General features: G+C 33.8%; 1 protein-coding gene across 3 annotated transcripts in view; it reads right to left on the bottom strand.

Moving 5' to 3' along the window:
* Positions 1-26,325, bottom strand: part of LOC142344589 (double-stranded RNA-specific editase Adar-like) — a 96,286-nt gene that overhangs the window by 64,273 nt on the left and 5,688 nt on the right. For all 3 annotated transcript variants that reach the window (XM_075396379.1, XM_075396380.1, XM_075396381.1), the window contains 4 exons: positions 22,612-22,740; positions 22,270-22,371; positions 21,801-22,063; positions 21,512-21,631 (listed from right to left, as the gene is read on the bottom strand). In XM_075396379.1, coding sequence (XP_075252494.1) covers positions 21,512-21,631; positions 21,801-22,063; positions 22,270-22,371; positions 22,612-22,740 — 614 coding nt within the window. The remainder of the gene's footprint in view (positions 1-21,511; positions 21,632-21,800; positions 22,064-22,269; positions 22,372-22,611; positions 22,741-26,325) is intronic.

Genomic DNA, 26,325 nt, shown 5'->3' with positions numbered 1-26,325 from the left:
ATGAGAACGAGAAGAAAAGAAACCCCAACCGACAGAGGGAGAGAGAGAGAGAGAGAGCTAGCAGTATTTTTGTTTCCATGATCAGTTTCCACTCGGCAACTTCTAGTTTTTAGCCTAGTTAGTAATCAATTCATAACAACAGTGCAAAATTTAAACAAAAAAATTTCATTTTCTGTATCTTGTGTTCTGTCATGCAACCCATCTGCAAGACTTAAAAAGTTGCGTTGGCCAGTAATGATCGTTAAAATCGGTTTTTATAGCCCCTGGGTCTGGTAAAACTTGAATAATGTGCATAAATTTTTAAAAAGTTTTAAAAAATTGCAAGTTTTCTTTGAATCGGATACTTGGAGACTAGTGAGCTTAAAGGCTAAGAGAACTTAATACCAATTGACCGCTACAATTTTATCCCATTTCTGAGAACGAAAAGTCAAATGGGTCAGACGAAAAATCGGTCAAAGGAAAATCGCATTAAAAAACCAACAGGAGTAAAATAATTGCTACAAATTTCCTTTGAGAGCAATTAACAATGATTTTCTAAAAAAGCTAGTTAGGTAGTTTATGATAAAAAAATTTCTACTATAATTCAGCTGTAATGAGGGTAAGCGACGATGACATCACGAAACATAACAGCTGCCTAAGTGTGGCATCAACAAGAGAATTAAGCGGAGAGAGATAGAGTGTGAGAAAAAAAAGAACGAGAAAGACGAAATAAACCCCAACCAACAGAGGGAGGGAGAGAGAGAGAGCTCGCAATATTTTCCATGATCAGTTTCGACTCTGCAACTTCTAGTTTTACCGTTTTTAACAATTTAATCATATAGCAAAAAACAGAAACACGCAAGATGTGAACGAAAATTTTCCATTTCTTGTCTGGAGTTCTGTCATGCAAACCATCTGCAAGACTTGAAAAGTTTTGTTGGCCAGTAATGATCGTTAAAATCAGATGACAGAGATTCAAAACTTTAAAAACAAATGCGAATTTCAACAAAATCTTGCTCAAATTCATTATATTAAAATCTTCAGAGCCATTTCATTGTCTCAAAGGACTATCCAGTATACCTATTTCAAGTCTCGATTAGTTTCACTGACTCCAAAAAATCAATCAAGTTGGAACAATTTTTCAAAATTTTTTTAAACAAAAAATTGATACAACTCGTGTCATTAAAAAATTATATAACCATTTCATTAACGCTAGAAAGTATGCAACAGCTTATTATACAACCTCTGAGGAAGTCCCGGGCCCCTAGTGCCGGAAAAAATCAAAAATTCAAAGATACAAAATTTGAAACTTGAAATTGCAAATAATTTCTATAAAAAATGCCTAATTTTGTGATCATAAAATCTTCAAAACGATTCAATTAACGGTTCTTGGGGCCGGAGAAACCTAAAAAATGAGAAAAGAATTCAAAAAATTTGAATAATGCAAGTTTTATCAAAAAATTGCTAAAATTTATGATATTAAAAAAATGAAAAATAATCCATGGCCAATTAAAATTTTTCAGTAACTTACTATTAAACCCTAACGGAGGTTTTCTGAACCCTGAGGCTGCAAAACCTGCAACCTGAAAAGTACTCTCATGCAAAAGATCTTCAGCAACTTGAACCAGCATTTTTAGACTGATCCACCAAAAATTAAAAAATGACAAAAAAAACAAAATGGAAACAATTTTGGCTCAAAAACTCCTAAAAGTGACCTTTTAACCTTAAACAACGGCATTCCCATTAGCGTCGCCACACTAAGCACTCGAAGGACTAATGAACGCGGCTAATGACCTCTATTGAAACTTTGTGCCTGCTGGGCGCTATCTGCTCATCCCGTTTTTAAGGACGAAAAGCCAAATGAGCCACACGAAAATCGATCAAGCAAAAAATTACGTTAAAAAAGACCAGAAGGACTAACATAATTGCTAAAAACTTGGTTTGAGAGCAATTAAACATTAAATAGATACAATCTCGGGCCACAAGTAGCAGGAATTTTGTCCTCTGACAGTTATGAGACAATAAACCAAACAGTTTAAAAAGCAGTCAAAACTCATAAAAATTACTATATATTAAAAACCAATGGTCTAAAGGTAAGTAGCAGGGCCTGAACGATGTGCAGGAGTGGGGATTGGGGGCTGATGTGGGTGTGTGGGTTTAATTTTTAAGAACCGCGCTTCACACCATAAGTATAAATCAAGTCTCCAAGGCTCTAAGTGAACTTAATGGCTACTGGGCACTACATTTTTATCCCGTTTCTGAGAACGACAAGTCAAATTGGTCAGACAAAAAAATCTGTCTAGCGAAAAATCGTATAAAAAGACCCAAATTAAAATAGTTGCTGCAAACATCGTTCGAGAGCAATTACCAATGATTTCCTAAAAAGTGCTAGTTAGGCCATTTTGATTTTAAAAAATTCTTCTATAATTTAGCTTTAATAAGGTAAAAAAGATGATCACATCACGCCACAACAGCAGCTAAAGTGCGGCATCAACAAAAGAATTAACCGAAGAGAGAGATAGAGTGAGAGAAAAAATGTGAACGAGAAAGAGAAGGAAAGAAACCCCAACCGACAGAGAGGGAGAGAGAGAGAGAGCACTAGCAGTATTTTTGTTTCCATGATCAGTTTCGACTCGGCAACTTCTAGTTTTTAGCCTAGTTAGTAATCAATTCATAACAACAGTGCAAAATTTAAACAAAAAAATTTCATTTTCTGTATCTTGTGTTCTGTCATGCAACCCATCTGCAAGACTTATAAAGTTGCGGTGGCCAGTAATGATCAGTAAAATCGGAGGACAAAAAGATTCAAAAACTTTAAAAATTGCGAATTTAGAAAAATGCTGCTCAAAATAATTATATTAATATATCAGAACAATTTCGTTGTCTCAAAAAACTATCCGGTATAACTTTTTCAAGTCTCGATTAGCTCCACTGACTCAAAGATCCATAAAGTTGGAACATGGTAATTTTTCCAAAATTTTTTAAATAATAATTGCTAAAACTCGTGTCACAAAAAAATTGATAACCATTCCATTTACCCTAGAAAGTATGCCACAGCTCATTATCCAACCTCTGAGGAAATACCGGTCTCCTAGTGTCGGCATAATCAAAAATTCAAAGATCAAACTTTGGAACTTGAAAAAAATTGCAAACTTTTTTTTATCAAAAAATGCTTAATTTTGTGAAATTAAAGTCTTCAAAAAGATTCAATTTTATCTAAAAACTATGCAGTAACCTATGATCAAAATTAGAGGAGACTCCTTGGCTCTTGAGGCAGGAGAAACCTAAAAAATGACAAAAGAACAAAAATTTGAATAACGCAAGTTTTATCAAAAAAATTGCTAAAATTTGTGATATTAAAAAAAAGAAAACTAAACCATGGCCAATTAAAATTTTCCAGCAACCTATTATCAAAACCTAACGGAGGTTTTCTGAACCCTGAGGCTGAGAAAACCTGAATAATGACAACAAATGTCGAAAAATTGCAAGTGCTAAAACTCGTGTTGAAATCTTGAAAAACCATTTCATCTAAAAATTATAACTAACCTATTATAAATACCTTGAGATTCCTTGGCTCCTGAGGCTGGAGAAACCTATACTGTGACAAAAAGATTTATTAAACAAATTGCTTAAACTTGTGATACTAAGAAGTTAAAAACTATTCCATGACCAATAAAAAATTTTTCAGTATCTCATCAGACTCTAGGAGTTTTTCTAGCCCTTGGGTCTGGTAAAACTTGAATAATGAAAGTAAACATAAAAATTAAAAAAATTCAGTTTTCCTTGAATCGGATACTTGGACACTAGTGAGCTGAAAGGCTCTAAGAGAATTTAATGCCAACTGGGCGCTACATTTTTATCCCGTTTCTGAGAACGAAAAGTCAAATGGGTCAGACGAAAAAACTGTCGAGCGAAAAATCGCATAAAAAGACCAAGATTAAAATAATTGCTACAAACTTCGTTTGAGAGCAATTACCAATGATTTCCAAAAGTGCTAGTTAGGCCATTTATGATTAAAAATTTCTACTATAATTCAGCTTTAATGAGGGTAAAAGACGATGACATCACGCCACATAACAGCAGCTAAAGTGCGGCATCAAGAAAAGAATTAACCGGAGATAGAGTGTGAGAGATAAAATGTGAATGAGAACGAGAAGAAAAGAAACCCCAACCGACAGAGGGAGAGAGAGAGAGAGAGCTAGCAGTATTTTCCATGATCAGTTTCGTCTCGGCAACTTCAGTTTTTAGCCTTGTTAGTAATTAATTCATTAAAAAAATGCAAAATTTAAACGAAAAATTTCCATTTTTTGACTCTTGTGTTCTGTCATGCAACCCATCTGCAAGACTTAAAAAGTTGCGTTGGCCAGTAATGATCGTTAAAATCGGAGGAAAAGAAGATTAAAAAATTTTAAAAACAGCGAATTTCGAAAAAATCTTGCTCAAAATCGTTATATTAAAAACTTCAGAACCATTTCGTTGTCTCAAAAGACTGACTCTCAAATGCTTCACTGACTCATAAAGATGCATAAAGTTTTAACATGGTAAGTTTTCCAAAATTTTTTAAACAATAATTGCTAAAACTCGTGTCAATAAAAGATTGATAACCATTCCATTAACCCTAGAAAGTATGCAACAGCTCACTATCCAACCTCTGAGGAAGTCACGGTCCCCTAGTGACGAAAAAATCAAAAATTCAAAGATCAAACATTGGAACTTGAAAAAAAGTGCAAGCTTATTCTATAAAACAATGCTTAATTTTGTGATATTAAAGTCTTCAAAAAGATTCAATTACTTCTAAAAACTATGCAGTACCCTATGATCAAAACTAGAGGAGTCTCCCTGGCTTTTGAGGCCGGAGAAACCTAAAAAAGGATCTAAAAAACTAGAATAATCAATTTTATAAAAAAAAGGCTAAAATTTGTGATATTAAAAAATGAATACTAATCCATGACCATTTAAAATTTTCCAGCAGCTTATTATCAAACCCTAATTAAGGTTTTCTGAACCCTGAGGCTGAAAAAACCTGAATAATGACAATAAATGTCAAAAAATTGCAAGTGCTAAAACTCGTAGTGTTAAAATCTTGAAAAACATTCCATTTCATCTAAAAATTATAATTAACCTATTATAAAAACCTTGAGGAGATTCCTTCGATCTTAAGGCTGGAGAAACCTAAAACATGACAAAAACTTTTAAAGAAATTTTAGATAAACAATTGCTTATATTTGTGATACTAATAAGTTCAAAACTTCCATGGCCAATAAAAATTTTTCAGTATCTCATTATCAAACTCTTAAGGAGTTTTTCTAGCCCCTGGGTCTGGTAAAATTTGAATAAGAATAAACGTAAAAATATTTTTTAAAACTGCAAGTTTTCTCAAAAACGCTAGAATTCGTGATAAAATGGTGAAAACCATTCTATTACCACCAGAAGCTATGCAGTAACCTATTATCAAACCCTAGAGGAGCTTCATTGACATCTAGGGCTGAAAAGCTCACAATATGAAAAATATTTGAAAAACTTGAAAACAATTGTGCAGATTAGTATAAACTTGCGAGTTTTTGTTTGGATTACAAAAACACATGGACATAAAGGTACTGATGTCATGCAAAAGACCTTTAGCAACTTTAACCAGCATTTTATAGACTGATCCACCAAAAAATTTGAAAAATGACAAAAAACAAAATGGCAACAATTTCGGCGCAAAAACTCCTAAAAGTGACCTTTTGTCCTTAAACTACGGCCTTCCCATTAGCTTCACCACACTAAGCACTCGAAGGACTACTGAACCCGGCTATTGACCTCTAATGAAATTTTATGCCTGCGGCATCAAGAAGAGTGCGGCATCAAAAGAATTAACCGAAGAGAGAGATAGAGTGTGAGAGATAAAATGTGAACGAGAAAGAGAAGAAAAGAAACCCCAACCGACAGAGGGAGAGAGAGAGAGCTAGCAGTATTTTCCATGATCAGTTTTGTCTCGGCAACTTCTAGTTTTTAGCCTTGTTAGTAATTAATTCATTAAAAAAATGCAAAATTTAAACGAAAAATTTCCATTCTTTGACTCTTGTGTTCTGTCATGCAACCCATCTGCAAGACTTAAAAATTTGCGTCGGCCAGTAATGATCGTTAAAATCGGAGGACAAAAAGATTCAAAAATTTTAAGCACAATTGCGAATTTCGAAAAAATCTTGCTCAAAATTGTTATATTAAAATCTTCAGAACCATTTTGTTGTCTCAAAAGACTGACTCTCAAAAGCTTCACTGACTCATAAAGATCCATAAAGTTTTAACATGGTAAGTTTTCCAAAATTTTTTAAACAATAATTGCTAAAACTCGTGTCAATAAAAGATTGATAACCATTCCATTAACCCTAGAAAGTATGCAACAGCTCACTATCCAACCTCTGAGGAAGTCACGGTCCCCTAGTGTCGAAAAAATAAAAAATTCAAAGATCAAACTTTGGAACTTGAAAACAATTGCAAACATATTCTATAAAAAATGCTTAATTTTGTGATATTAAAGTCTTCAAAAAGATTCAATTACTTCTAAAAACTATGCAGTACCCTATGATCAAAACTAGAGGAGTCTCCCTGGCTTTTGAGGCCGGAGAAACCTAAAAAAGGATCTAAAAAACTAGAATAATCAATTTTATAAAAAAAGGCTAAAATTTGTGATATTAAAAAATGAATACTAATCCATGACCATTTAAAATTTTCCAGCAGCTTATTATCAAACCCTAATTAAGGTTTTCTGAACCCTGAGGCTGAAAAAACCTGAATAATGACAATAAATGTCAAAAAATTGCAAGTGCTAAAACTCGTAGTGTTAAAATCTTGAAAAACATTCCATTTCATCTAAAAATTATAATTAACCTATTATAAAAACCTTGAGGAGATTCCTTCGATCTTAAGGCTGGAGAAACCTAAAACATGACAAAAACTTTTAAAGAAATTTTAGATAAACAATTGCTTATATTTGTGATACTAATAAGTTCAAAACTTCCATGGCCAATAAAAATTTTTCAGTATCTCATTATCAAACTCTTAAGGAGTTTTTCTAGCCCCTGGGTCTGGTAAAATTTGAATAAGAATAAACGTAAAAATATTTTTTAAAACTGCAAGTTTTCTCAAAAACGCTAGAATTCGTGATAAAATGGTGAAAACCATTCTATTACCACCAGAAGCTATGCAGTAACCTATTATCAAACCCTAGAGGAGCTTCATTGACATCTAGGGCTGAAAAGCTCACAATATGAAAAATATTTGAAAAACTTGAAAACAATTGTGCAGATTAGTATAAACTTGCGAGTTTTTGTTTGGATTACAAAAACCCATGGACATAAAGGTACTGATGTCATGCAAAAGACCTTTAGCAACTTTAACCAGCATTTTATAGACTGATCCACCAAAAAATTTGAAAAATGACAAAAAACAAAATGGCAACAATTTCGGCGCAAAAACTCCTAAAAGTGACCTTTTGTCCTTAAACTACGGCCTTCCCATTAGCTTCACCACACTAAGCACTCGAAGGACTACTGAACCCGGCTATTGACCTCTATAGAAATTTTATGCCTGCGGCATCAAGAAGAGTGCGGCATCAAAAGAATTAACCGAAGAGAGAGATAGAGTGTGAGAGATAAAATGTGAACGAGAAAGAGAAGAAAAGAAACCCCAACCGACAGAGGGAGAGAGAGAGAGCTAGCAGTATTTTCCATGATCAGTTTTGTCTCGGCAACTTCTAGTTTTTAGCCTTGTTAGTAATTAATTCATTAAAAAAATGCAAAATTTAAACGAAAAATTTCCATTCTTTGACTCTTGTGTTCTGTCATGCAACCCATCTGCAAGACTTAAAAATTTGCGTCGGCCAGTAATGATCGTTAAAATCGGAGGACAAAAAGATTCAAAAATTTTAAGCACAATTGCGAATTTCGAAAAAATCTTGCTCAAAATTGTTATATTAAAATCTTCAGAACCATTTTGTTGTCTCAAAAGACTGACTCTCAAAAGCTTCACTGACTCATAAAGATCCATAAAGTTTTAACATGGTAAGTTTTCCAAAATTTTTTAAACAATAATTGCTAAAACTCGTGTCAATAAAAGATTGATAACCATTCCATTAACCCTAGAAAGTATGCAACAGCTCACTATCCAACCTCTGAGGAAGTCACGGTCCCCTAGTGTCGAAAAAATAAAAAATTCAAAGATCAAACTTTGGAACTTGAAAACAATTGCAAACATATTCTATAAAAAATGCTTAATTTTGTGATATTAAAGTCTTCAAAAAGATTCAATTACTTCTAAAAACTATGCAGTACCCTATGATCAAAATTAGAGGAGTCTCCTTGGCTTTTGAGGCCGGAGAAACCTAAAAAATGATCTAAAAAACTTGAATAATCAATTTTATAAAAAAAGGTTAAAATTTGTGTTATTAAAAAAATGAAAACTAATCCATGGCCATTTAAAAGTTTCCAGCAACTTATTATCAAACCCTAATGGAGGTTTTCTGAACCTTGAGGCTGAAAGAACCTGAATAATGACAATAAATGTCAAAAAATTTCAAGTGCTAAAACTCGTAGTGTTAAAATCTTGAAAAACATTCCATTTCATCTAAAAATTATAATTAACCTATTATAAAAACCTTGAGGAGATTCCTTGGCTCTTAAGGCTGGAGAAACCTAAAACATGACAAAAATTTTTATAGAAGTTTTAGAAAAACAATTGCTTATATTTGTGATACTAATAAGTTAAAAACTTCCATGACCAATAAAAATTTTTCAGTATCTCATTATCAAACTCTTAAGGAGTTTTTCTAGCCCCTGGGTCTGGTAAAACTTGAATAAGAATAAACGTAAAAATATTTTTTAAAACTGCACGTTTTCTCAAAAACGCTAGAATTCGTGATAAAATGGTGAAAACCATTCTATTACCACCAGAAGCTATGCAGTAACCTATTATCAAACCCTAGAGGAGCTTCATTGACATCTAGGGCTGAAAAGCTCACAATATGAAAATTAATTGAAAAACTTGAAAACAATTGTGAAGATTAGTATAAATTTGCGAGTTTTTGTTTGGATTACAAAAACACATGGACATAAAGGTACTGATGTCATGCAAAAGACCTTTAGCAACTTTAACCAGCATTTATAGACTGATCCACCAAAAAATTTGAAAAATGACAAAACAAAATGGCAACAATTTCGGCGCAAAAACTCCTAAAAGTGACCTTTTGTCCTTAAACTACGGCCTTCCCATTAGCGTCGCCACACTAAGCACTCGAAGGACTACTGAACGCGGCTAATGACCTCTATTGAAACTTTGTGCCTGCTGGGCGCTATCTGCTCATCCCGTTTTTAAGGACGAAAAGCCAAATGAGCCACACGAAAATCGATCAAGCGAAAAATTGCGTTAAAAAAGACCAGAAGGACTAACATAATTGCTAAAAACTTGGTTTGAGAGCAATTAAACATTAAATAGATACAATCTCTGGCCACAAGTAGCAGGAACTTTGTCCTCTGTCAGTTATGAGACAATAAACCAAACAGTTTAAAAAGCACGGTCAAAACTCATAAAAATTACTATATAATAAAAACCAATGGTCTAAAGGTAAGTAGCAGGGCCTGAACGATGTGCAGGCGTGGGGATTGGGGGCTGATGTGGGGGTGTGAGATCAATTTCTAAGAACCTAAGAAGAAATTTCTACTATAATTCAGCTCTAATGAGGGTAAAAGATGACATCACGCCACATAACAGCAGCTAAAGTGCGGCATCAAGAAAAGAATTAACCGAAGAGAGAGATAGAGCGTGAGAGAAAAAATGTGAACGAGAAAGAGAAGGAAAAAACCCCAACCGACAGAGAGAGAGAGAGAGCGCTAACAGTATTTTCGTTTCCATGGTCAGTTTCGACTCGGCAACTTCTAGTTTTTAGCCTTGTTAGTAATTAATTCATAAAAACAAAATGCAAAATTTGAACGAAAAATTTTCATTTTTTGTCCCTTGTGTTTTGTCATGCAACCCATCTGCAAGACTTAAAAAGTTGCGTTGCTCAGTAATGAGCGGTAAAATCGGAGGACAAAGATTCAAAAATTATAAAAACAATTGCGAAAATCTTGCTCAAAATAGTTATATTAAAATCTTCAGAACCATTTCGTTGTCTCAAAATACTAACCATTATACCTTTTTCAAGTCTCGATTAGCTTCACTGACCCATAAAGATCCATAAAATTGTAACATGGTAATTTTTCCAAAATTTTTTAAATAATAATTGCTAAAACTCGTGTCATTAAAATATTGATAACCATTCCATTAACCCTAGAAAGTATGCAACAGCTCATTATCCAACCTCTAAATTTGTGATATTAAATTCTTCAAAAAGATTCAAATTTATCAAAAAACTATGCAGTAACCTATGATCAAAATTAGAGGAGTCTCCTAGCACTTGAGGCCGAACAAACCTAAAAAATAACGAAAGAACAAAAAAATTGAACAAAGCAAGTTTTACAAAAAATTTGTGATAAAAAAAGAAAACTAAACCATGGCCAATTAAAATTTTCCAGCAACTTATTATCAAACCCTAATGGAGGTTTTCTGAACCTTGAGGCTGAAAGAACCTGAATAATGACAATAAATGTCAAAAAATTTCAAGTGCTAAAACTCGTAGTGTTAAAAGTCAAATGGGTCAGACGAAAAATCTGACGAGCAAAAAATCTCATAAAAAGACCAAGATTAAATTAATTGCTACAAACTTCGTTTGAGAGCAATTACCAATGATTTCCTAAAAAGTGCTAGTTATGCCATTTAAAATTATTTAAAATTTCTACTAAAATTCAGCTTTAATGAGGGTAAAAGATGATGACATCACGCCACATAACAGCAGCTAAAGTGCGGCATCAAGAAAAGAATTAACCGAAGAGAGAGATAGAGTGTGAGAGATAAAATGTGAACGAGAAAGAGAAGAAAAGAAACCCCAACCGACAGAGGGAGAGAGAGCTAGCAGTATTTTCCATGATCAGTTTCGTCTCGGCAACTTCTAGTTTTTAGCCTTGTTAGTAATTAATTCATTAAAAAATGCAAAATTTAAACGAAAAATTTCCATTTTTTGACTCTTGTGTTCTGTCATGCAACCCATCAGCAAGACTTAAAAACTGCGTCGGCCAATAATGATCGTTAAAATCGGAGGACAAAAAGATTCAAAAATTTTAAGAACAATTGCGAATTTCGAAAAAATCTTGCTCAAAATTGTTATATTAAAATCTTCAGAACCATTTTGTTGTCTCAAAAGACTGACTCTCAAAAGCTTCACTGACTCAAAGACCCATAAAGTTTTAACATGGTAAGTTTTCCAAAATTTTTTAATAATAATTGCTAAAACTCGTGTCATTAAAAATTTGATAACCATTCCATTCACCCTAGAAAGTATGCAACAGCTCACTATCCAACCTCTGAGGAAGTCCCGGTCACCTAGTGCCGGAAAAATCAAAAATTCAAAGATCAAACTTTGGAACTTGAAAACAATTGCAAACATATTCTATAAAAAATGCTTAATTTTGTGATATTGAAGTCTTCAAAAAGATTCAATTACTTCTAAAAACTATGCAGTAACCAATGATCAAAATTAGAGGAGCCATCTTGGCTTTTGAGGCCGGAGAAACCTAAAAAATGACAAAAGAATTCAAAAAATTTGTATAATCAAGTTTTAAAATAATCAAAAGAGGCTAAAATTTGTGATGTTAAAAAAATGAAAACTAATCCATGGCCATTTAAAATTTTCCAGCAACTTATTATCAAAACCTAACGGAGGTTTTCTGAACCCTGAGGCTGAGAAAACCTGAATAATGACAACAAATGTCAAAAAATTGCAATTACTAAAACTCATAGTGTTAAAATCTTGAACAACATTCCATTTCATCTAAAAATTATAATTAACCTATTATAAAACCCTTGAGGAGATTCCTTCGCTCTTAATGCTGGAGAAGAGTCTTCTTGGCTTTTGAGGCCGGAGAAACCTAAAAAATGACAAAAGAATTCAAAAAATTTTATTAATCAAGTTTTATTAAAAAAAAGGCTAAAATTTGTGATATTAAAAAATGAATACTAATCCATGACCATTTAAAATTTTCCAGCAACTTATTATCAAACCCTAATTAAGGTTTTCTGAACCCTGAGGCTGAAAAAACCTGAATAATGACAATAAATGTCAAAAAATTGCAAGTGCTAAAACTCGTAGTGTTAAAATCTTGAAAAACATTCCATTTCATCTAAAAATTATAATTAACCTATTAAAAAAACCTTGAGGAGATTCCTTGGCTCCTGAGGCTGGAGAAACCTAAACTGTGACAAAAAGATTTATGGAAGTTTTATAAAAAAAAAATTGCTTAAACTTGTGATACTGAAAAGTTAAAAACTATTCCATGGCCAAAAAAAATTTTTCAGTATCTCATTATCAAACTCTTAAGGAGTTTTTCTAGCCCCTGGGTCTGGTAAAACTTGAATAATGAGAATAAACGTAAATTTTAAAAAAGTTCAGTTTTCCTTGAATCGGATACTTGGACACTAGTGACCTGAAAGGCTCTAAGAGAATTTAATGCCAACTGGGCGCTACATTTTTATCCCGTTTCTGAGAACGAAAAGTCAAATGGGTCAGACGAAAAATCAGTCGAGCGAAAAATCGCATAAAAAGACCAAGATTAAAATAACTGCTACCAACTTCGTTTGAGAGCAATTACCAATGATTTCCAAAAAAGTGCTAGTTAGGCTATTTTGATTTTAAAAAATTCTTCTATAATTTAGCTTTAATAAGGTAAAAAAGATGATCACATCACGCCACAACAGCAGCTAAAGTGCGGCATCAACAAAAGAATTAACCGAAGAGAGAGATAGAGTGTGAGAGATAAAATGTGAACGAGAAAGAGAAGAAAAGAAACCCCAACCAACAGAGGGAGAGAGAGAGAGAGAGAGAGAGAGAGAGAGAGAGAGAGAGAGAGCTAGCAGTATTTTCCATGATCAGTTTCGTCTCGTCAACTTTCAGTTTTTAGCCTTGTTAGTAATCAATTCATAAAATGCAAAATTTAAACCGAAATTTTCCATTTTTTGTCTCTTGAGTTCTGTCATGCAACCCATCTGCAAGACTTAAAGGTTCGTTGGCCAGTAATGATCGTTCAAATCGGAGGACAAAACGATTCAAAATTTTAAAAACAATTGCGAATGAAGACAAAATCTGGCTCAAAAAAGTTATATTAAAATCTTCAGAACCATTTCGTTGTCTCAAAAGACTATCCACTAAACCTTTTTCAAGTCTCGATTAGCTTCACTGACCCATAAAGATCCATAAAGTTGGTAATTTTTCCAAAATTCTTTAAATAATAATTGCTAAAACTCGTGTCATTAACAAATTGATAACCATTCCATTAACTCCAGAAAGTATGTAACAGCTCATTATCCAACCAAGTCCCAGTCCCCTAGTGCCGGAAAAATCAAAAATTCAAAGATCAAACTTTGGAACTTGAAAAAAATTGCAAACATATTCTATCAAAAAATGCTTAATTTTGTGATATGAAAGTCTTCAAAAAGATTCAATTACTTCTAAAAACTATGCAGAACCTATGATCAAAATTAGAGGAGCCATCTTGGCTTTTGAGGCCGGAGAAACCTAAAAAATGACAAAAGAATTCAAAAAATTTGTATAATCAAGTTTTAAAATAATCAAAAGAGGCTAAAATTTGTGATGTTAAAAAAATGAAAACTAATCCATGGCCATTTAAAATTTTCCAGCAACTTATTATCAAAACCTAACGGAGGTTTTCTGAACCCTGAGGCTGAGAAAACCTGAATAATGACAACAAATGTCAAAAAATTGCAATTACTAAAACTCATAGTGTTAAAATCTTGAACAACATTCCATTTCATCTAAAAATTATAATTAACCTATTATAAAACCCTTGAGGAGATTCCTTCGCTCTTAATGCTGGAGAAACCTAAAACATGACAAAAATTTTTAGAGAAGTTTTAGAAAAATTGCTTAAATTTGTGATACTAATAAGTTAAAAACTATCACATAGCCAATAAAAATTTTTCAGTATCTCATTACCAAACTCTTAAGGAGTTTTTCTAGCCCCTGGGTCAGGTAAAACTTGAATAAGAATAAACTTATTGATTTTTAATTTTTTTTAAAGTTTTCCCAAAAATGCTAGAATTCGTGATGATAAAAAGGTGAAAACCATTCGATTACCACCGGACGCTATGCAGTAACCTATTAACAAACCCTAGAGGAGCTTCATCGACAACTAGGCCTGAAAAACTCACAAAATGAAAAATATTTGAAAAACTTGAAAACAATCGTGAAGATTAGTATAAATTTGCTAGTTTTTGTTTGGATTACAAAAACACATGGACATAAAAAGTACTGATGTCATGCAAAAGACCTTTAGCAACTTAAACCAGCATTTATAGACTGATCAACCAAAAAATTTAAAAAATGACAAAAAAATGGCAACAATTTTGGCTCAAAAACTCCTAAAAGTGACCTTTTAACCTTAAACTACGGCCTTCCCATTAGTTTCGCCACACTAAGCACTCGAAGGTCTACTGAACGCGGCTAATGACCTCTATTGAAACTTAATGCCTGCTGGGCGCTATCTGTTCGTCCCCTTTTTAAGGACAAAAAGCCAAATGAGCCACACGAAAATCGATCAAGCGAAAAATTGCGTTAAAAAAGACCAGAAGGACTAACATAATTGCTAAAAACTTGGTTTGAGAGCAATTAAACATTAAATAGATACAATCTCGGGCCACAAGCAGCAGGAACTTTGTCCTCTGTCAGTTATGAGACAAAAAACCAAACAGTTTAAAAAGCACTGTCAAAATTCATAAAACTACTATATATTAAAAACCAATGGTCTAAAGGTAAGTAGCAGGGCCTGAACGATGTGCAGGCGTGGGGATTGGGGGCTGATGTGGGGGTGTGGGATCAATTTCTAAGAACCTAAGTAAAAATTTCTACTATAATGCAGCTCTAATGAGGGTAAAAGATGATGACATCACGCCACATAACAGCAGCTAAAGTGCGGCATCAAGAAAAGAATTAACCGGAGAGAGATAGAGAGAGAAAAATGTGAACGAGAAAGAGAAGGAAAGAAACCCCAACCGACAGAGAGGAGAGAGAGCGCGCTAGCAGTATTTTCGTTTCCATGGTCAGTTTCGACTCGCCAACTTCTAGTTTTTAGCCTTGTTAGTAATTAATTCATAAAAACAAAACGCAAAATTTAAACAAAATATTTCCATTTTTTGTCTCTTGTGTTTTGTCATGCAACCCATCTGCAAGACTTAAAAAGTTGCGTTGGCCAGTAATAATCGGTAAAATCGGAGGACAAAAAGATTCAAAAATTTTAAAAACAATTGCGAAATTCGAAAAAATCTTGCTCAAAATAGTTATATTAAAATAGTTATATTAGTTATATTAAAATAGTTATATTAAAATAGTTATATTAGTTATATGATAATTTTTGAAACTTTGAAAAGTTTAAATGTTATCAAAAGATTGCTAAAGCTGGAGTCATTAAAATATTGATAACCATTCCATTAGCTCTAGAAACAACCTATTATCCAACCTTGGAACAAAAATTGCAACAAATTTGGCTCAAAAACTCCTAGAAATGACCTTTTAACCATGAACTACGTCCTTCTCATTAGCTTCGCCACACTAAGCATTCGAAGGACAACTGAACGCGGCTAAGGCCCTCGAATAAAACTTAATCCCCACAGGGCGCTATCTGTTTATCCCGTTTAAGGATGAAATGCGAAATGGGCCAGACGAAAATCGGTCAGGCGAAAAAGTGCATTAAAAAAGACCAGCAGGACTATCATAATTGATAAAAACTACGTTTGAGAGCAATTAAACGTTAAATAGATACAATCTCGGACCACAAGTAGCAGAAACTTTTTCTGTCAGTTATGGGACTAGATAACAAATAGTTTATTACGCAAGGACAAAACTAACAAAAAACTGCTATATATCAAGGTAATGGTCACAAGGTAAGTAAAACTACTAGCTGCCAGCTCAGACCACAAACTGATGCGTACTTTGCTTTGATATTCAGAGAGACTGACACTTGTCAATACTGAGTATCAAGACAACAAAAACAACAAAAAAGCAAAACCAAAACAATTCACTGCCATTTTTTAAAAAATGTTAGTTGCCAAAACTGTTACATTTGAAGAAACTTAGATGAGAATCAGCTATGCATCACTAGACTAAATCATCGGACAAAACCTACAAAAGCTTGCAAATATTAAAAAGCTGTTTTTCAATAACAAGCTGTGTCAAAGACCCTTAAACAGTTACATGCGAATTGAAACCAATAAATAGCTTCAACTGTGCCTTTTTAGAGAGTCATGTACACATGCCCAAAAAGAGACTAATTGACATAACAAGAAAAAACACAAAACAGAGTAAAGACTGAAAAATTTACCGATAAATTTTGGAAACAAATACCAAATAATGACAGAGGACAAAGTGGTCGAAAAATTTATGAAGCAAAAAAAGCTTCAATGACGCCTCATTAGAGAACACAAACAACTTGCAATTACTTGGACCAAATGCAAATACAACTAACATAAAAAAATTTTAAAAAGCCTTAAATCTCAACAACCAGAAAGAGATCAATCAATCCTTTAAATAATACAAGTGCACCCAAAACCAAAACACTTTCCTCTATGCAATTGAAAATAATGAAATGCTCAAGTGAGAAATATCTCACTTCCTAATGAATGGAATGAAAAAATCATGCGGTAAAAAATTGCAAAATTAGTTCAAAAACTCAGAGCAGAACAACTCCAAATGAAAATAAAACCAAAAAAAATCACGCATAACATTCAAAACTATCCAACCAAGTCCAAAACTATTAAAATTGCAAAATCAAAAAATTTAAGTTTAAGCAAGAAAGCCTGCCAGTAACACTTGCACGTGATTAAGATATCAGCTCATAATACAAAAAAATTGTGTACACCTCAAATTCTCGCTCTCTTGAAAACAGCGGTAAGAACAAAAACCACTCTTTTCGCTCCACTCTCCAAGTTAGTTCAACTCTCAAACAACCCCATTTTTTAGCACTTCACTTCTGACTTTTTTTTAAAAAAAAGTAACAAAAACCATAAACCACAAATAACATAATTGCGAGAAACGTGTTTTCGGGTACGAGTGGAATAATGAGCGGGGTGGTGGAGGACGTGTGTGTGTGTGTGTGTGTTTGTGCGTGTGTGTGTGTGGTGGGGGGATGCTAAAGGGGGAGGGGTCAAATTCAGAACCACTCTTCAAATGCATTTCTCTTGAAATGCTCCGGTGAATCGCATACTGAGGTATCTAGAGACTAATGAGCCGTAAGGCTCTAAGAGAACTCAGGGTTTTACCTGTTTGTCCCCCTTTTGAGGGCTAAAAGTCAAAACAGTCAGACGAAAAATCGGTAACACGAAAAATTGCATAAGACCACAACACGAAATAAATTGCTACTAACTTTTATTGCGACTAATTAAAAATATTAAACTGCTTTGAAAAACACGCAAGTTTGGAAAACAAACAAATTCGTTCACTTAGAGGGAAATTTTCCGACCGGTTTTTCTCGCTCTTCTTTTGAAAACTGGTATGAACAAAACCACCATTCCCTACTCTCGCTCTTCAATTTTGTTCAATAAACAAAATAAAAATTTTAACACGTGTGCCATTGACGTTTACAAACTGTTTCAGAACAAATTGACCGAAACTCTTCTTCGATTATTAAAAACACATCTCTCCAATACTCCTTATCGAGTCGTAAAAACAGCGCACGAATGCAATTCATATTCTTTGAATTGTAAAAAAAGGCCAATAGTTCGCTATCACAGCTATTACCTACCGTTATACTTCGTAGTATTGAATATCCGTCGCCTTTTAAATGAAAACTTCGAATTCCACATGCATGGTTCAACACTAGTAATTTGGTGATCAGCGTATTTTGATTTTCGTTATAAGTGGAACGTCGAAACTAACTGTCTGAAAAAAGGCCGAGAGTATGTGGAATAATCAATTAAATTTTTAAAAAAATCCCAAAATAGAAGTTAACTTAAAAATGATTTTAAGTATTGGAATAGAAAAATAAATGATCTTGATAGTTCAAGTTTTTATTTGATGTAGAGCGCGTCTGGGAATCTTTGCGATCCAAACTGGAATATCATTAGCTTGCCTTCAAAACGATTTTCCACTTTCTGTGCTCTTTGTGGTGAAATGTTTGGCTAAGGCTTGTGGACTGGAGAGGTGGGATCATTATGCACGAAAACTTTCTTCATGCATATTACAGAGCGGTGAACCAAAAGTAAGCCGAAGTAAAAGTAATCCGACATTACAACAAGCCGAAAGTTATGTAGTAGTAATGTAATTTATCAGAAAACATAGCCGGTCGATTTCCAGAAAATAGCCGCGATAAACGCTTGTGGCCTTCCATGGAATTGAAACAACTAAAGAAATAAGATAGGCAGATTGACCAACAGTCCTTTTAATAGTCCACTAATCTTTTTGGGTTAGATTTGGACAGTCATTTTTAAGAGACACATACGCTCTGTCAGGAAAAAGCCCTAAAAGAGCTTTTTCAAAATTATTATTCGGAATCAAAAACTCAAGACTCTAATATTAAAAGACCAACAGTCCTTTTAATAGTCCACTAATCTTTTTGGGTTAGATTTGGACAGTCATTTTTATGAGACACATACGCTCTGTCAGGAAAAAGCCCTAAAAGAGCTTTTTCAAAATTATTATTCGGAATCAAAAACTCAAGACTCTAATATTCAAGAACTAGGGCATATACTTTTGGCACTACTTAGATGCACACTTTTATCTTTAACTAGTAAATGTTCAAAAAATTTAAAGTTCATTAAGTGAGTTCAGAAGTCATTTTTTGAGTGAGGTATGTCACTCAATTGACCTAAAAGCAGAACAAATGACGTCAAGCACATAAAAACTAACTGCAAAGCAGTAGAAGTCACTGAAATTGAAAAAGTCAATGGACGCAAGAATCATCGCTGGAGACGACGAATTAGAAAGCATTGCAGGACAAGTCCAGAAATACAATTCAAAGAATTGTGTTAATTTATAACCAGAAAATCATTTACTCCGCTTTAAAAGGCAAATGAGAGCTGTTAGTAATGAGACTAAGCAAAAAAAAACAGAAGAACAAAAACAAGCTAGACTAAAAATTCGACTTAGTATTTGAAAAGACAGGATCAACATCAAAAACAACTGCTACTAACTCAAACTGCACAGTATATTCCCTTATTTCTCATTAGCAATCTGTCATTAATTTTCGATGATCCTCTAACTATTAATATTAAATGATAAGACAAAATTATCCAAAAATAGCAAAAAAAACTCGCTGAAACCTTTTGAAAACGATCAGCACGAAAACAGGTACTGACGGATACAAAAAACATCAATTATTTGAGTCCTCAGGGAGCACCGATGAGAGCTGTTATCAACGGCATTAAAGGATAAGACAGCAATAAATAAAACAAATACTAGCAAAACTAAAACATAGCTGGCAGATTGCCAGAAAATAGCCGCAATAGATTAGTAGATCGGCAGTCTAAAAAAACAGTAAAAAAGACAGACCAAAAAAATTCGTCTTTTCATTGAAGGCTGATCTGTTATATTTTGATTGAAAATCTGTATAAGTTATTGCTGCCTCTATTAGCTGATCTCAAATAACCTTCATTTAGAGTGACACACACCCATTTGATCTTATTTCTTTGAATTAAAGTAAACAAAAGTCAATTTCAAAGTGAGGAAGTCACTTTTGAGAGTGAGGTAAGTCAAGTGTGACCAAAAATTTAATCACGCGCATGAACAAAAAAACTCATTCCACTAAGAGCGAAAAATGACGTCACACGTGCAATTCAGTTGAAATTGCATGAACGAATGAACAAAAAGTGGCTGTGACGTCATTTGGTCGTAACAAAAATCATGACGACGAAATAGAAAAAAAACCAAGAGAAGGCCAATAATAGCCCCAGCTATCGCTGTGCGGCTATTAAAAAATAACTAAGAAATTTTTAAAAACGAACCAGCGTATAAGTCACAAAAAGCAATAGCTATGATCCTAAATAACCTGATTTAATTGCAGCTTTTCACGCAACCAATGAGACCTGTCAATAATGAGACTAAGAAAAAAGCCGAGTAAGTTGAAAAGAAAAAACTCTCAAAACTCAAAAAATTCGATAATTATTATTGAAAACAATTAGTGTCAAACTCATAAAAAGCACTAATTTGATCAAAAACGATTAAATCGAGAAACCTAATCCATTTATAGCAGCATCAGAGACCCGCCACCATTGAGTGTCAAAATCATGAAAACCACTAACTATCAATTAGTCATTAATTAGCTGCTTTTATGCGTCATTAGCAGCCAATAAAACCTGTCATTGATAATACTAATAAAAGATAAGCCAACAGATCATTCAAAAAATGGGGAGAAATCTAAAATTCGCTAATATTGTATGGCAACAAATAGTGGCAAATTCATAAAAAGTTTTAGCTGCTTCTTAATGATTTCAAACAAAGGCAAATAGGCATAATAAGAGCACATATGTACTGTCTTAAAAGCACTGAAGGAGAGGAAACTCAAAACAAGCCAAATTGACGCACATGAAAACAAATATATCTCAAAAACCGCCAAATTGTTCAAACACCAATTTCTCACTCCATTTTGAAGGTATTTTGAAAGTCACCCCTCAAACCTATTCGATTTTTCACTCCCTTCAATACTTTAGTGTGACCAAAATCACCACTCTAATTTGACTTCTCACTGATGAGAAAAAGCCGAAAAAAGCGCGAACAGATCTTGAAAAAGACAGCGCACCAATACAATTCAAACTCCTTGAATTGTAAAAAACACGATATCCCCAATAATAGACGTTTTTGCTTCGCATCAATTAATAATACATTGTTAACCGTTACAGTCAACACTGCATTAGTATTATAGTGTATAATGTATTCCAACGCTACAAAGAAACAAAAATACGTCAATCTTTAGACATCTAGTGGGCACTGGCGTCAGCGGACCGCTGTCCATGGCCATGCCTCTCATCCGCTGCGGGATGTAATGCGGAAACCGCAGGCCAGTTATTGCGGCAGAGCCGCGACGCGCGCCCACCGGTCCACCAGGGGCAACTTAAAATACGTGTATCCCAAAAATTTTCGGCTGACTTGACCTCATTTTCAAAATTGTTTGCTTATCGGCTTCAAAATGCTTGCCTATCAGCTTGCTTGACCGCCACCTTGCAGAACTATACACGTAGCGCATATTAAGTAGAGTTTCCAATTTATAATTGAAAAAGAGGACAAGGTATCAAAATTTATAGGGATTTTAAAAAAAAAACAAATTTAAAGCTTCACAGATACTTTAATTTGCGGAATCGTTAAAAATGCGTTGAAATTTGAATACGCGTTTCAAAGCCTACATTGGCATTTTAAATTGCTTAAAATTATTGTTGAAGGAATTACAGCAAACTTTTGTACTTTTTGGGCCAGCTCCTGGCTCTGATGGTAACCAATGAAGTCAGCAGCCATGGCTTGTTTAGCATCTTTCTTGTTTTGTCCAGTTCCCTCATATTGTCGGCCATTAACCATTGTTTTCGCCTGAAATTAAAAACAAACTGTTGAGCAACAGTGGGTTTAAAAGAAAATATCTAAACATTTGACAGATGAATGGCCAAAAACGTAGCTCGCATTTAAGCTTTCGAAAATACAGAATTTATCAACTTTGGACCCAGAATTTATTACACTGAGTTCAATAAAACTAGCGTACCTTGAAGGTAGGGGTATTAGATGCGGGGTGGTGTATTGTCTCATAAGTAACAGGGGGCAATGCTCCTCCAAACAAATGATTAAAATATTCCATTGGATTCTTGTACTTCTCCAGTGGTGATGGCATAACTTTAGCACTTTTGCCTCCAAGGGACGTCTTAGTCTTCTTGCTGACATTCTGCTGATATATCTCCTCTTCCGGTTGTACCTCGCGCAACCGTTTTAGCACCCGCTTCTCAGCCAAAAGGTATTCTTCGTTCGTTTCTAAATGGCAGATAGTCTTTGCTAGGTTAGAAGACCAGACACGAGGTTGACATATTTCTTCCCCCTAATATTCTTCTAATTTAGTTCAAATGCCTATTAGTCAAACTGTTCAAAGGCATCTCTCCCGCAACTATAAAAAATGTGAAAATGAATTCCAAGCAATATAATTGAAAAAGTTACCCGGAAGTGTAGATAATAAGACTTGCCTAAGAAGCACGGAGGTGGAGGTGGCTTTGTCTTAGTTGGCTGGATGCTCTGTAACGTGCCGTTGCTTGTCTTTGAGTCGATGGAGACTCCCGAGTCGGTCTCTTCATCAGAAAATAGAATTATAATAATCACTTAGTGTGAACCCTTTAGAATATCCTAATTTACTTCGAATATCGGTGAAGTAAACTAGTAAACTATATACTAGTTTACTTCAGAATAAATACTTAAATGAATTGTCCTTTTGAACAATGTCCACTTTCTACTACGAATTTTGCCGTCATTTCTTTGTAACACTCTATTAAATATTGTACAATTTAACCGGTATATTCTGTAATCCATACCTAGGAAACAGGGAGGTGGTGGCTGTTTGCTAGACTGCTTAAATGCTGCTGCTGTTGGATAGTCGACTTGGGCTACGTCATCATAGTAATCCAGAGCATCATTTGGCCACTTACCCTCTTGTTGCGACTCTGAACAAAAAAGTAATTTCTACATGTGATAAATGTTTCAAAACCCGCACGGAAATCTGTTAGTTCATGCAGTCAATAGTCAGAAAAATTTTGATAACAGAATACAATAACGGTAACACCAAGTCGGTTTAGTTCCAAAACTAGCACTGGACGAGATAGTTGAACAGCTGTTTGACAGTAAGGAGTTAATAAATTGCATCTCATGACCTATCCAGCATCTTTCTTATTGTTCCGATCCACTTGTGGGGGGGGGGGACTATATACTCGTCAAATGAGTTTTTGTTCAGTCAATTTTGGCCGATCGATAAACTCAACGTAGAGAGTTAAGACTGGTATCATTAGGAAGCCCGTCCAGCGTACACTATGGAATTAGAAAGATTTTTTTATTTTCCTCTTTACAAGGAGTTATCGAGGTTTAAAGTTTTGTGAATAGTAGACGGAATTGCCTTGTTTATATTAAAATTTTCCGTATTTCTTTTCCCAAATTTTTATTAATCTTGCTAAAATTTGTTAAAATTGTCAACAACAATGTTATTGGTTTTTTTGAGGAAGCTTGTCCATTGGTTCTATCCGAGCCGTTTGGTTAATATATTTGCTATTTTTTTTTTAGCTTCAAACGTTTTAAATCAAAAATGGCTCCAAACCCGTTTTTTTATCCCACTTTATTCAAACATGCCGGAAGTAGAGAACTAACGTCTGCTGTCAAAAATCTTTGAAAACTCCATAAAAGGCTAGTTCTACCTAGTTAGTTGCCTATAAAGTCTTCATGAATTAAAATTTTGCCGGTTTTGTTGAAAAATTAAACAAAAACGCGTAATTTATTTTTGGTTTATTGAAAAATTTCATTTGCTAATTGAACATTTTTGAGAACATGGAAGAATTAATCTTTTTTGTTGGACGCGCAGCAAATTCAGGGCCAGGTTTGAATTCATCTTGGATTCTTAAAATCAATAATTTTTCGGATTATGTTGTGGCGCCATCTTTTTCAAAACATTTTTGCATTTTTGTTCTTTCAAAGTTCATTACTGACGAGAATGAATTCAAATCAAGTCCCAATTAATGACAGATACTTTTTACAAAAAACGACGCCAAATGAATTTATTATGTTTTCAGCGAAAGGCTATAAGTTTTTATGGCTTTGCTAAAAACGTTTTCAAATTTTAACTGATTAATTTTGTTATGCCTTCATTTGTCACACTTTGCATTATCATGACTTTAGTAACAAAGATCCGATTGGGTTCTTTCGGAGCTGCAAGTGAATTTATACAATGCCTTCAGTTGATATCTAATGCCTCTTATTACTTTGCATACATTTGTTTGGAGAAAATGTCTAAAAGTTTATAAGTTTGCCAAACTTTTTATTTTTATATCTGTACACATTTAGCTTAGTCTCCATATATAAAGAGCAAACACTATTCGAGGTGAAGTAAAAAATTCTCGTACTATTTTTAATGGTTTCTTGGCTTTAAAAAGTTTTTTGACTTCTGCATATTTGCCTAGTTGAGGTTGCTATTTATTCCCTTTCCAAACTATCACAATAAAATGGCTCTAATTCATATTAAAAGAAAGCAAAAATAACTTTTTAAACATTTCAGTAAATAGCTGACAGTTTTAACGACAGCGAAACAGTTCTCTCGCAAATGTTATTAGATTTTTTGTTGTTGCCTCTAATTTTCGTTCTTTTTGTTGTAAGGCATATTCTTGACCATAAAAAAGCAGTAAATACTTCTATCAAACTTAAAATGAAGCTATTCAATAATTTCAGTTTATAGCTAAAGTTTCTAAAAATTTCCAATTAGTTTTTAAGAAAATATTTTTGTTCTTCCCAAATTTTGTTCTCATTGTCGTCAAAAAGTAACTTAGCTTCATTATTGACAGGGCTCATCAATTTTCCGAAACTCTAAACAATATTTTCGCCTTTGGTTATGTTTTAACTAAGTCTTTGGAGCTTAGAAATGTGTTCTCATAAGAATTTCGTGAGTTCTCTATATTGGTCAACATTTGTTATTTTTGCCAAAGAACATTTACAAAGAAGGTCAACTTGAAATCAAAAGAAGACCCAAGCTCATAGTTTTGATGGCTTCAACACTGTGGCCTCGATAAAATATTTGTGAAATTTAGTTCTGTCCATTTGTTGTTTTTTGTCGTCTTATCATTCGGTCTCGCCAATAACAAGCACACCTGGTATTCTGAGCAGTTACAAGTTAATCCGCTTTTGTTTTAATATGAAAGTTTATGGTTTGTTTGACATATTGAATATTTGTTTTTAAAAAATCATTGGATTTCTGAGCTTTGTCACTTTTATCTTATTTCTGCCAATCTTGTAGTTTGTTCTCTGTAGCGACAGGTCGTTTCCTCTTTCTAATGAGCCAAGATCCAATCAAACTAATGTGGTGGCATAAATGGGGTTGAAAAATGCGCAACTGAAGATATTTAATGTCTTCCATGAACAGCCTATGGTTTTGACTGCTTTTAATTTAATTTATTTTGCCGTTCTTTTTGTAGTCGTCTAACTTAAGGACAATAACCGGTCTCAATTGCTGCCAATGAGCTATAAATTAACCTTCCCAATGAGCCCAGTTGATACATATTGGTTTTACTCAATTTCAAACTGTTTGCAAAAAGAGACGTATTTTTGCTCTTCGACTTTTTCGCTCTTCATTGTCTCGACAGGTCCCATATCTTCGACAGGTCTCATATCTTATCTAAAGAGGAAGAGATTAATTTGTTTAATTCAAGTATGGATTTTATTTGCTTCCATTTTTTCCCTTATTAAGAGTTTTTAAAATATAGACATCGAGTTTTGGTAGTAATTAATGTTTGCTATTGATTGATTTTTAAGTTTGTCTTGTCCAGTACTCTCATAAATGGCAAGTCTCATCGGCCCTCTAATCCAGCTTTAACTTTTTTATTCAGTTATTTAACATTTGACTCGAAGCGTTCCGACAAAAATTTGCTTAATGAAATCTTGATAGATTCAAACTTACGAATCAAAACCTTTTTCTAGAGGATTAAGTTGAAAGACTGATATCTGAATGACCGAAAATTCAAAAATAAGTTTTCCCCTATTTTGTCTAAGAGTTGACACTCAATTCTTTTAATAGTGAGCATATCAGATAGGTATGACACCACAAAAAATGTGTTTAACATTTACATTGTCTAAAAAAAGGACTAAATCAAATTCAATCTTTTTTAAAAAATTATTTTTTGTTTCGACCAACCTTAGTGGGGGAGGAGCTATATGCTCAACTTTTTTTTGTTCAGTCACTTTTGGCCGATTGATATATTGATCGTACAGATTTGTGAGTGGGTATCATCAGGAAGCCTCCTACCCAAAATAGAAGATATAATAAGAAAGAATTTTTCACAAAGAGTTACCCCAAAGAGGTAACCCAAAGAGTTATTGAGGTTTGAAATATATTGAACATTTGACTGATTATGTTGTTTTGGTTCACTTTTTCAGTAGTTCACTCAAACTTTCGTCAATTTTGCTAGAACTAAGTTAAAATTGTTAATGATAGTGCTAGTGGTTTCACAATCAAAGATGCAGAAGAGTTGCTTAACTGTTGGATTCGACTTATTTGG

This window comes from Convolutriloba macropyga, chromosome 8 (genome assembly GCF_964194025.1).
Source record: "Convolutriloba macropyga chromosome 8, txConMacr16.3, whole genome shotgun sequence".
Taxonomy (NCBI): domain Eukaryota; kingdom Metazoa; phylum Xenacoelomorpha; order Acoela; family Convolutidae; genus Convolutriloba; species Convolutriloba macropyga.
This window is presented reverse-complemented; position numbering and strand designations above follow the sequence as displayed.